The 13489-nt window shown below is 39.0% G+C and overlaps 1 protein-coding gene across 3 annotated transcripts in view; it reads left to right on the top strand.

The window, feature by feature from the left end:
* Rnf130 (ring finger protein 130) overlaps nt 1-13489 on the top strand; it is a 106560-nt gene that overhangs the window by 26967 nt on the left and 66104 nt on the right. For all 3 annotated transcript variants that reach the window (XM_041664031.1, XM_041664032.1, XM_041664030.1), the window contains exon 2: nt 3564-3758. In XM_041664031.1, coding sequence (XP_041519965.1) covers nt 3564-3758 — 195 coding nt within the window. The remainder of the gene's footprint in view (nt 1-3563; nt 3759-13489) is intronic.

Here is a 13489-nt window from a genome sequence, read left to right as displayed (position 1 = left end):
ACATATGCATAAAAAATTCATTGAGGCTGGCCGGGTGGTGGTGGCACACGCCTTTAATCCCAGCACTCGGAAGGCAGAGGCAGGCGGATCTCTTTGAGTACGAGGCCAGCCTGGTCTACAAGTGCTATTTCCAGGACAGGCACCAAAAACTACAGAGAAACCCTGTCTCGAAAATTAAAAAAAAAAAAAAATTCATTGATGTGAGAAACCTGTGCTTGTTTGGGTCCTATCAAGAAGTAAATAAAAGCCTCATTGTTTCTGTGTTCAGCAGGAAAGTCTATTTAGGAAACAAAATTTAAGAGTTTTGGGTTTTTTTTTTTTAACTATCTTTTGGTGGTGCTGGAGTTTTACCCCCAGGGGCTCATATAAACTAGGCGTGCACTTTACTGCTGCACTATTCTCAGGCCTCAAGTTTTTCTTAGTGTAATAATTTTACACGATCTGTAATTTCAGATTTTCATTATGGTTTGTTTTTTTTCAGCTCTGTAACTAATGAATGCAAAGTCAAAGGCAATACCATCTTAAGAAATTTGAAGACTATGAAGTAAAGTGGTTCTGAATTTGAACAGGATTGCTAATGATGCAATTTAATAGTCCAGAATTGCATAGATCTTCTATGTTTCAGTGTTTTCACAAAATAAATTGTTCAAATACAAATGGCATTAAATTTGCAGTAGTACCACTTAATCACAATGGGCAGCTGTTTCAGAACTATTAATACTATTTCATTGTTCATTTATTTTATAATTAGAAGGAATATTGAGATAGAATACATGTACTGCAGTATTAAGTGGTTGTAAAAACCTCATTTTCTTCTCTTGAATAATAAATACTGCTTCCTGAAACAGGAACCCAATGTCTCCTTCTTGTACACATTGCATTCTTACTGATGTTTTGCTTTTGGAGCCTTTTTGGGTGAATTTTATGGAGTAGGAATATTGTTTTGGATATACAGTTTGTTGTTAGAATTCGTTTGGATCTAGCAGTTGTTCTAGAATCTATTCTTAGTGGGTAGGGATTCCTTTAGAATGTCAAAGTTTTCTTCTGTAGATTAATGGATTTTTCATGGTACACTTTTTGCTGTCCCTTTGCAGCCTGAGAACACTGGGGATGCTCTCAGTAGACTGAACTGTCAGAAGGAGAGAGCCAGCACTTAGGAGCCAAGAAACATGGAACATGTTGCAGACAGTGGGATTTCCCGTACAATGGCTTCAGACATCCCCAGGGAACCAAACTGGATTGCTAGGACAAGATGGGGGGGGGGGGATACTGAGGAAAAGAAAACAAGTCATTTTTAGGCAGTCTATAATAAAAAGATTATTGCTAACTTCTTCACATATGTAACTTTGAGATGACAGTATCAGGCTCAGGGTGTAACTCAGTGATAGAATGCGTGCATAGTCTAAGTGAGTTCCTTGGTGCAATCCCCTGTCATCTCCAGTAAGCCCAGTTTTGTAATAAGTAGAAGTTTAAAATCAGAGAGGTTAAGAAACCCATCACAGTTGCTCAGCTAGTAAGTAGTTGGTTTAGACTTGTAGCCCTTGTGTTGCTGATTCCATATTACACAGTTTCCTCTTGACTGCATTGTAAAAGTGCGTGAGCCACAGGGAGAAAGGACATCACAGAAAATGGAAGTTTCGTATAAGACAAACGTGCAGATACCTTGGAGTATTCCATAATCTGCATTTTCTACCAGGGCTTCTATATAGCAGTCCACTTTGAAAAATAACAAAACACTAAAAACCGTTTTTTGGTTGCTCCATTTGGATATGGTTGGACAATTTCCTGAGACTTAAGAGGTTATCATAAAACATCTTTTCAATGCTCCTTTTAAAACAGCATAATTATCTGTGTAATAGATACTGCTGGAGGTAAACAATCTGCTTCAGAATTTTAAAGTTTCATAATGTGATGATTGTGCCTCTCAGTATTTGAGGAAAATCGTGTGACAAACTTTTTTTTCAGTTTAAGTTTTCTCTGATGCTGGGAGTCAAAGCCAGGGCTTTATATGTGTTACTCATCTCCAGCAATTTACACTTACTCTGTTATCCTTTCCACATGCTCACACATGCCACCCTTTCTCTCATTAATGAAGGATTACTGTATTACGGATGTAGGCGAGTAGCAGGTACCTATCATGATACATTGTAGAATTGATACACCTCCTACTTCCTGTGTTTCTAAAGTCCTTTCATAGAAAATGTTCTTATTGTGTCACCTCCCTGCCTCCCTCCTCCTTCATAAGAAAACTTAATGAATAAAATTTACGTGGGAACGGTTAGGTGTGACTTTTCATATCAGTAACATCTTTACTTTTTTGGGGGGTATGGTTGAGACAGGATTTCTCTGTGTAGCCTTGGCTATCCTGGAACTCACTCTGTAGACCACGCTGGCCTCAAATTCACAGAGATCCGCCTGCCTCTGCCTCCTGAGTGCTGGGATTAAAGGCGTGTGCCACCACTGTGCGACAACATCTTTATTTTAATTGACAAATACTATAAGCATCTGGTTTCTTTTGCTTTGCAGCATGCTTACAGAAAACAAACATTTTCCTACTAATATTCTTTATAAATCATAATTATCCTTTATTATTAGCACCTATTACTTAGGTATGATTTGTTTGCCTCTGAGGTTACCCTTTGGGGCCAGTGTGCTGAGATCTCCTTCTGTTCTCCATAGTGCACACTGGACTGATAGTGACCGGCTACAGGAGGCAGAAGGTCCTCTTCCTCCCCATCCCTGCCCCTGCCTGCTGACTGATAGTCTCTAGCCCTGCCTTTCGTGGCTTCTTTCTCCCTGTAGACCACCTTTTTCTCTCATTTTGACTCGTTCTAAATGGGCAGGGGAAGCAGGGGCTTCTTTGTGGATTTGCAGAAATTGTCATGTGTGGGAGGAAAGATGGAAGAACTTAGTTTGACCAATGGAAATGTGTTTGTAAGTATTTCGAACAAAGTCTCTGCAGATTTGTAGAGTTACTTTTCCAGTAAATGTAAAGTAGAGGAATGATGTTTTTTCTTCATATCATTTTTCACTTTTAAATATAGGCCCAAATTTAAATTTTATGATTTCCTTTGACATCTATTAAAAAGTTTGCCATGCTTGCATTTCAACATGATCACTTGGTAGCTGAATTAAAGATTACTTTGGCCGCCTCACTTACCCCCAGGCAAAATTCCTGTTTCTTCGTGGTGGTGATAGGAGCAGCAGTGTGTCTAGAAGGTAGTAAGTGCAAATGGATGGATTGGAAGACTGCTAGGCTGGGTTTCTAGGTTTGCCTTTTCTCCTCTCTTATCAACTACCTACCCTGGTTTTTACTGGCTTTTTTTATTTTATCTGTGAAGTTTAAAAAAAGAAAGAAAGAAGTTTCCTTTGTTTTACTTTGTAGTACAAATAGCATTCTTTCTCCTACAGACATTGATTAGATTCATTGTGCTGTACTTTATGGAAATACATACAGCCTTGCTGCGGTGAGCTGTGGATCTGCACAGTGTTTGAAAGACAGAAAGACACCAATAAAGACTTACTGACTCCATCTTTCACGTACTTTTCTTTTTGTTATTTAGTGGCTGATCATCTGGGCTGTGATCCTCAAACGCGATTCTTTGTCCCTCCTAATATCAAACAGTGGATTGCCCTGCTACAAAGAGGAAATTGCACCTTTAAAGAGAAAATATCACGGGCTGCTTTCCACAATGCGGTTGCTGTAGTCATCTATAATAATAAATCCAAAGAGGAGCCGGTCACCATGACTCATCCAGGTAAACAGGAAAAGGGGCTTTAGATTTTGTCTTTCTTTTTTAAATTATGGCTTTGGGCATTCTTCTACCTTTGATGAAATCATAATCTTAAATGTAATTCTATGATTATATTAACTTTTGGTAGTGTCACTTGTGGAGGTGCATGTCTTTTTTCCCCTTTGGTTGTTTTTTCCTTTAATAATGTCTAAAACCATCTGTAATTCTTCCTAATGGCTGGCTCAGACTGGTCTCATAGTAGTTTTGCTCTTCTGTTCTTTGTGTGATGACTTCAGTTACCCTGTGCTTGATACGGGGTCCTTCTCCCAGACTACTGTGGGCTTTTAAGGGTTACCTGTCCAGGAGGGATTCTTTCTGTGTCATTAAGTGTTGAATTAAGTTGAATTAAGTCTTGAATTAAGTGTTGAAGCTGCCTTAGCAATGAGTACATACAGCCAGTGAGATACCGTTTCATTTCTTGTGTGAAGTACTTAGGGTAATTGTTTGTATAGCAATAGTTGCAATTTACATATATGCCCACCACTTTGCTGTGGATTCTTAAGAGCATTTGCTTCTCTTGCAGAGGACCTAAGTTTGGTTACAGGCATCTGTGTCAGGTGGCTCACAAATGCCTGTAACTCCAGCTCCAAGGGATCTGACGCCCTCTTTTGTCTTCTGTGGATGTGTGTGTGCGTACACACAGTATATGCACATACATACACATAAATAAAAATAAATTTTAAAAACAAATAGATGCTTGCGGCAGTCCTTGTAGTCACATATGATATAGATTCTTGCTCAGTCTTGCACATCACAAGACTAAAGTCAGTAAGAGCCGGCAGAAGAGGGTTACACCCAAGTTTACTAATATGCATTCAGTTTCATGAGCTTGGCTCTGAGCATCTAGGGTTTAATTTAGCTTTAAATTCATAAAGATTTATAATATAATGTCTTACTTAAGAAATTGCTTTTTTTTTTTTAAGGAAAACACCCTGGGTTTTATTTGTTTTTACATTTGTTTGTTTGTGTAGGGGGTTCACAGAACAACTAGAGGGAGTAGATTCTTACCTTGCACAGGGTAGGTCGTGGACAGATGGAGTCCGAGGATCTAAATGATCAGCCAGCCTCGTTGAAACAGCAAACTTCTGGTTCAGTGAGAGCAGTAAGGGGGGCAATAGAGGAAGATTCCTGATACCCTGCACCCACGTACCTCCATAGTCATATACGTGCACTGCATCACACACCACACACACACACACACACACTAAAGAGCAGAAAGTTTGTCAGATAGTGTAGATTTCTCATCCGCATGCCTCACAATATCCATTCATTCTGATATGCTCTAGAGGACCCTGTAAAGAAAGAAATGTAAAGGACAAGCTTTGGGAAATGCTTGAATTAGTGCACTTGCAGAGGCTCTTCGTGCTCATTGACACATGAGGTCTTGGAGATGTCTTAGAGGGAATAATTCTTTGATAAAAATTACTTTCTGGGCTTGTTTGACCACACAATTCTTAATCATCGATTATAGTAACAACAAAAATAAAGAGGCTGAGAAGTAGAGTACGGGGTGAATTTCAGAGGAACTGCAACAGAATAGGGCAAACAGAATAGAGGTGAACATAAGGGCAGTAGCAAATGGCATTTCATTGTGTCTGGAAATGTCTTATGTCAGTCCCATTTAGAGAAACCTTAAAAATCAGTAATAAGTAAACTTAATGTAACAGTAGACAAAGGATTTAGTGAATAGACATTTCAATAAACATTAGAAAAATGCAGTCTAAACAATGAGATACTGTTTCACACCCATTGGGTAAATGTAACTGCTGTTGGGAATGTGGAGTTCAACCGTTTCCCTAAATTTAAGCATAAATTTACCATATGAGCCAGCAGTCTTATCCCTAGCAGCCAACACAAGAGAAACAGAAAAAAGAAAGCAAACGAGAGGGGAAAGCGTACACAAGGTCGAATGTTTAGATGTTCCAGTAGAGTATTTCAAATAACCAAGTGGAAACAACCAGAATACCCATCAGCTCATGAGTAAGTAAACAAAACAATATATGTCCATAGACTGAAATGCAGCTTATCAGCTAAATGGAATTAACTGGGCTGAGAGAAGGTTGTGTGGACCAGGGGCCAGACTAAGCTATCTATTGACTTCTAGGCCAGCCTGGGCTACAAAGTGAGACCTTGTCTCAAAAACCGTATTGATACATGGATAAACTTCAGAAATATTATGTTAAGTAAAGGGAGCCAGACACAAAAGCCAGCTACTGCCTGGTTCCAGTTTATATAAAACATCTTGGAAAATCAGCTTTAGAGAAACAGAAAGCAGGATTGATTGGTGTGAATGACAGCTATTAATTGAATGTGGGGAAACTTTTTGGGCATGATCGAAATTTCCAAAACTTGGATTGTAATCATGGTATTTTCTATAAACTTACTAAGTTATGCACTTACAGAAGGTCACTATGGCCTGGAGAGATGGCTCAATGGCTAACTGTACTCACCGCCTATAACTCCAGATCCAGGGGACTTGATATCCTCGCTTCTGTGTATACCTGTACTCATGTGAACATACCCATATTGTAGACACATTTTTTAATCTTAAAAAAAGAAGTATAAACCTATGGCATACAAATTTTATTTATTAAAATTATTTTTAATGCATACTAAAGATCAGAAACAACATAAAATAAATTTCTGCTGAGAACTTGTCATTTTATTCTATCACTGAGGGAGCATGAGACAAAGCAGAGAAAACTCACTGAAGGAGAATAAAGTCACAGGAATACTTAGTCTGCTTCCTTTTGCTATGAAGGACATAACTGGGACAGTTGACGAAATAAGAATCTTTTTTGTTGTTTGGTTTTGTTTTGTTTGAGACAGGGTTTCTCTCTGTAACCACCCTGACTGTCCTGGAACTTGCTCTGTAGTCCAGGCTGGCCTCGAACTCACAGAGATACACCTGAAAATAAGATTCTTTAACTAAACAGTTCTGGGTTATATGTCCTCAAATATTCTTTTTGACACATCATCAAGTGTTCATGAGATAGTCTGTTGTTACTTTTATTCCCATTTTAAGTGTTCAGAGGAGAAATTAAAAACATAAAGATAAAACCTATTTTTTTTTTTTTTTGGTTTTTCGAGACAGGGTTTCTCTGTGGTTTTGGAGCCTGTCCTGGAACTAGCTCTTGTAGACCAGGCTGGTCTCGAACTCACAGAGATCCGCCTGCCTCTGCCTCCCGAGTGCTGGGATTAAAGGCATGCGCCACCACCGCCCGGCTAAAACCTATTTTTTAAAAGTAGGCAGGTATAAGCCGAGCAGTGGTGGCACACACCTTGCACATGCCTTTAATCCCAGCACTCAGAAGTTCAAGACCAGACTGGTCTACAAGAGCTAGTTCTAGGACAAGCACCAAAGCTACAGAGAAACCTTGTCTTGGAAAACACACACACACACACACACACACACACACACACAAAACAAAAAAACAAAAAAAAAACAAAAAAACTAGTTTCCAGGATAGGCTCCAAAGCTACAGGGAAATCCTGTCTCAAAAAAAAAAACAAAAAACAAAAAAAGTGGACAGGTGTAAAATAGAGAAGTGCTTTCCCTCCTAATAGTGAGGACGTGTCAGGTGTCTTTGAGGGTTAAACTGAAAGATTAGTGACAGATCCAAAATCTGCTTTTTGGTCAGATAATAGGCTGAAGTACACTATTAAGATGTTTTATTTAAACAAAAGTTACATAATTATTTAGGTAAAAAAACATGAATATAGTCTTAATAAAAAAGCAGTAGGAATAAATCTATTCATTAAAAAGATTTCTGCAATATAATTTTATTTAAAAGATGACAGTGGTATGCCATTTTATTTGGGAATTTGGCAATCCCTAAGAAGGCTCATCTTTGCATGTAAGAGGCCTCTAGGTTGTTTTTTGATAGAAGAGTTTTTGCACTGTTTTGTTTGAACTCCTAGGCTGTTACTCATTGTTTCCTGCTTTTCAAACCGAGTAAATTCTGTCTCAGCCTGTTACATACTCACTGTCTTAGTTACGGTTTCTATTGCTATGAAGAGACACTATGACCACAGCAGCTCATATTTAAAAAAAACAACAACAAAACGTTTAATTGAGGTAGCTCACTTACAGTTTCGTAGATTCAGTCCATTATCTCATGACGAGGAGTATGACAGCATGCAGGCCTACATGGTGCTGGCTACATCTTGACCAGAAGGCAATAGGAAGTCAACCGACAGTCATACTGTGTGGTACCCTGAGTATAGGAAGCCTCAAAGCCCGCCCCCCACAGTGACACATTTCCACCAATAGAAAACCACACCTCCTGGAGGAGGCCATTTTCTTTCAAACTACCACACTCATCATCAGAAAAATTTGACCAGTGATTTATGTCTGGCTTACAGATCTCCATTTATAGTTGTTCCTGCTTCTTTTATTTTGTTCTAGTCTCTAACTTATGTCTAAGAGTTTATCACAGGACTGGGGGAGTTTGCTTGCCTAGTAAGCCTTATAACTGGAGTTATAGAACCCATGTAAAAGCTGGACACAGTAACACAACCATTTGTAATACCTCTACCAGGAGATGGCAGGCAGAAATAGAATCACCAGAAACTGATAGACCAGATAGCCTGGTGTAGGCAGCAGTGAACAGGAGAAGCCTTGTCTTGAACAAGGTAGAAGAGTGAGGAGCAGCATCCAAGCTAGTGCTCAGACCTCCACGTTTTGTGCCATGTCCTGCATGTTTGCACTCCTGTACGCTGATATGCACACATGCAGTTTTTAAAAGTTTATCGCAGACTTCAAACTTGCCACTTCAGTTGTAAAATCAAAATAGGTTTCTGGCAGATGATGTAGCATCTCTAAATTTGTGAAAAGAATTTGACATGTACAATTACAGTGTTGGAGTTTGAATCCTATATCCAGTTGTATTTGCAGGGTTGTGAGTTTGGACAAGTAAGTCTTTAAAATATATCCTCACTTGTTAAACACCTGTCTGCTTTATCTACCCATCAGAGTGAGTGTGAAATTTATTGACGTATAATTTTTTAAGTTATACAAATTTTGTGCCTGTATTGACAAGAACCTCTTAAAAAATTATGAAGCAAATGTATTTATTCCTTTAAGTTTAAGGCTGGTATTTGTTTTGTTTCCAAGAATATTTTCTTCATCCCGAAAGCAGCATTAGGTAGGACTTCTGTGGCTAAACAGGTCCTACACAACACAGCTGGCCAGGGTGAACGCAATGCTGTGAGGAAGCGTATAGGAGTAGGAGAGCCCAGGGAGAGGACCTGTTTGATACCACTCGAAATTTGGTTATAGAGAGGTAAGTAAGTATTTCAGCCTTGTGATCTAGAGCAGAAGAAAGCCTGTTAACCTCTGAGAAACACTGTTTAAACGCATTTTTGTATGGATCATCTGAAGCTCTCTGGCTCCCATCCTTTCAAGGAGGCATTCCTTGACAGAGTGTTTAAAACTGTGGTCCTCTTCTAACTCCTGTTCCCCAATTCCCTTTTTTATATATGTACTAGCAACTCCTTGCTCTCCATCTCTCTGACATGGTGGTAGGCTCCAACCCTCCCCAGACACCACTCTCATCCTGTATGGCAGCCCTTCTCGTTCAAGGACCTTGTGTCAGAATTACTTCTGGTACAACTGTCATAAAGATACTAATGCCAGGATGCCCTCCTTCCCCTAAACCTGTAACTGGAATTCTTAAGGGGAGGTGCAGAGGTGCATGATGAGCCTGCTTCTGCTCTTATATCATCTCTGTCACCCTTCACTTCAGTAATGTCGAACCAGTGCTTCTCATTGCTACATATTTGAAGATAAGCTAACAGCCTGACAGAGAAGAACAAAGAAGCAAGTGCCTGCCCTTGTTAATTTACAGTCCAAGGCCCGTCATCTTCAGGAACCTTCTTTGTTATGAGGCCCTTTTCTTACTTGGTTGACAATAAGGAAAAGATCTAAGTCTCTTTAAGTTGAGATTTTGTCTTTCCTTCCTGTTCCCTGTAGCGGTCAGTATGCTGTGAACAGAGTAACATGTTGTTTTGATTCCATTTGAGCTGTTTGGTTTTTATATTAAGCTTTCTTTTCATATTGCTTAAAATAGACCTTAAAATTTCACATTTTAAGTGAAGAACTGTGTTTTCTTGCCTTGGCTGTGCTTCCAGAGCTGATGTGTTCGCCTCATGAATGCCCTTAATCTGGTGACTGAAGGACGTCTTCCCGATGCAGAGTCTCCAGTATCAGTGACAGGAAAGACGTTCAATATGTGGTTTTACTTTAGCTCCAGTTAGCAAAATGAGTTCTTTGTTGTGTAGCCAGCGGATGTGTGTGGTAGTATAAGGGAATTACGGGCTCTTGGATAGTAGAAATAGAACAAAATTGTCTAAAAACTAAGTGATTTTACTGGTTTTAGATTTTTATATAGATTTTACTGCTGTTCTTTAGTAGTCTGAATGAAATCCTATCAGATCATTGTTTAGTTGAAATGTCCGTCTAGACCTGTATGTCTTTAGCAATAGGTAGACATTCTTAACCAAGTAATAGTGTTACAGCCTTTTAATCTCCATGTCACTCAGCAATAGCAATCCTACATTCTCTGACTCCTGAACAGAAGCAATTGGCTGGCTCTTGTCATTTTTCCATGAGTTCTTAAAGAACTCACTTAGCTCTCTATTTAGCAGTGAGTAGAGAATACACTTCATAAAATGCAAAACTGACTTTGAATATAAAAACATACCTTACAAAATTAGTTTAAAACAGCCACAAACACACTGCAAAAAAATGCCTTTACATATCAATAATTTGAATGAATAAAATATAGTCATGTTGCTGTTTTATCATTTAAAGAGTTTTTTGGATTTTGGTTGTGTGTGTTCATTTAGCCTCTTACTGAATATGGGTTTAATTACCTCATAAAAGATTGAGCCTGCAGTTTTAATTGTACTGCATGGCAGACAGAGTTTAAATTGTGTGTTCAGTTTTGTATGTGGTTCCAGTATTGTTTCTGTATTTTCTATGTAGTACATATATTTTTAAAACATTAAAAGAAAAAAAGCTGTGCCATGTGTGATGGCACACACTTTTCATCTCATCACTGAAGAGAAGAGGCAGAGGCAGGTGGATCTCTGAGTTCAAAGCCAGCCTGGTCTACATAGTGAGTTCCAGAAAAGCAGGGCTATATAAGGACCCTGTCTCAACCTCCCACCCCCTCAAAAAATTAAAATTGAGTCTAAAATTGACACAGTGAAACAATAGGGTTTTTTTTCAAGGTCTATGTGTGTGTGTGTGTGTGTGCGCGCGCATGTGTGTGCGTGTATATGTAAGTAAGTTTGGGTCACACCTGAGCTGATGCTCATGGAGGCCAAAAGAGGGCCAGATGTCCTGAAGCTGAAGTTCCAGGTAGAAGTGAATACTGAGAGTTGAACTTGGGCTCTCTGGAAGAACAGCTTTTAACTGAAGAGCCATCTTTCCCCTAAAGCAGTAGTTTAAAACAAAAATAGTAGCTTCAAAAAATAAATGTAATGAACTATTTAAAAACTTTCCCATGGGTTTTTAACTTTTCCTTAATTTTACATATCTTGAGTGGATGGAGAAGCCCTTCTACCTCATGGGTATTTGAGTATGTTCTGTTATACTTGCTTTCTTGTTTGAGCCCATCATTGACTTACTTTTTTTGTCTGTCTTGTGCCTATCTTTTCCCACTGGCCACAAAAGAGGAAGAAGATAAGATAACATTAAGATTCTGCATAGGTTTGGAATTCTAGTTTATAAGTAGATTTCATGGAGGTGAGGATATGGCTTAGTAGGTAAAGTGCCTATTATGCAAGCAATGAAAACTGAGTTCAGATCCCCAACACCCATGTAAAACAGCCAGGTGCTATGATGATTGCACTAGGGATATAGAGACAGGAAGATCCCTGGAGCTTATTGGCCGGTCAGCCTAACCAGATCTGTGCGCTCCAGATACAAAAGTGAAAGTAGCAGTGAGAAACTCAGCAGATGAAGCACTTGCCCCACAAGACAAGCCTGTCATAACCTGAATTCAACCTTCAGAATCCACATAAATGTGGAAAAGGAGAGAACCAACTCCATGAAGTTGTCCTCTAACCTCCACATGTGCAGGATGCCTCCAAATTATAATAAAGTAAAATGTAAAGAATTTTTTTTAAAAGTAAAGAGCAATAGCAAAAGGCAACCAGTATCAACTTTTGGCCTCCACACATATATGCACACATGCACATATCCTCATGAACACATGCGTGTACACCCCTCCATCTACACACGAAATAGAAATCCATTTCACAGGTTACAGATTAGAAGACACTAAGAGATATATAGAGTTCTGGTGGTTGGTGTGAAAGTTAACATGTAGGCCACTCTCCTCCAGCTTAGATCATCCCTACTTGGAATGCCTGACTCTGTGCTTAACCAATTATTTAAAAGTATTTTATAAGAAAGTTGTAACAAAACATAACTGTAAGAGTTTCACTTGAAAAGGACACAACACTAAGGAGATAGACTCTTGGAACACAGATAACAAATAATGTATTTATTAAGTTGGCATGCAGATTGACTTACTAAAAATCAATAACAAAGGTTTGTGGAGAATCTGGCTTAAGAAAGAGTTCAAGTGAAGAAATCCTGGGACCTTTAATTTAATTATTGGCTAATGTGTGCCAGGTTACTAAGAAAACCCCTGGCTGTGTCCTTGTGAACATTTTCCAAATGAGGAGGCAGTAGACTTACCCTGCTCTTGATATTAGAAGCATTATATTCATTTTTTAACAGTTGATTTTAGCAAGAAACTTAAAATACTGCTGTCTGGAAAAGACTCGGAAAAACTGTAAACAGTCTCTCCTAATGAGCATGCTTGGAATTTGAATGTCAAAATAAACAATGTTAGTAACTTATTTTAATCTATGACTACATACTCATATAAAAGGTAAAAGAAAATGGAAATTTCATGACGAATGGAGTATTTACCTGGTCTCAAAGTGCTTCCTCACAGAATAGTTACTGATGACACAAGGGGAAAGAGTAGCTTCATGGTGCAAATGTCTGGAGAACATCGCTTTCCCAGATGATCAGAGTAAACATTGGTAATGGATGGATCAAAACTACACCATCTGGTAGTGAAAAGCACACACCATGCGTGACCTGGACCTAGCTGTGAGGAAACACCTTCTGCAGAGTAGCTGAGCTGTAAACCCTCAAGGTCATCAACTTCAAAGAAAGACTGAGTGACTGTTTGAAAACTAACAGTATCTTTAAAAAGTCTAATGGGTAAGTGCTTTGAACAACTCTGATCTACACTGCTATAAAGGGATATTATTGGGAATATTGGGGAGACATGAAAATAATTCTGAAATGAGAAGATATGGTATCCATTCAGAATCATTTTTAATTCGAAGGGGTTGTTTCCTTCTCCCTTTCTTCCTCACTTGTTTCCCCCTCCCCCTCATGTGTGTGCATGCGTGTGTGTGCATGGTGGTAGAGGGAATGTATACTATGTATCTGGGATAATGAAGTAAGATATCAGGCCAGCAGCTCACCTTCAAAGGTTCTAGGGTTTAAATAAATAGGTACTTTCATTTGGGGAGAGGGGAAAGCTTGGTTTTTTTGTTTTGTTTTCAAGACAGGGTTTCTCTGTGTAACAGCCCAGGCTGTCCTGGAACTTGCTCTGTAGACCAGGCTGGCCTCACTCCTGCCTCTGCCTCCAGAGTACTGG

Source organism: Microtus oregoni, unplaced genomic scaffold (assembly GCF_018167655.1).
Source record: "Microtus oregoni isolate MIOR12 unplaced genomic scaffold, Mior012 000015F_ref0000493, whole genome shotgun sequence".
Taxonomy (NCBI): domain Eukaryota; kingdom Metazoa; phylum Chordata; class Mammalia; order Rodentia; family Cricetidae; genus Microtus; species Microtus oregoni.
Note: the sequence above shows the minus strand (reverse complement) of the source record. Positions and strands in the feature narration are given on the sequence as shown.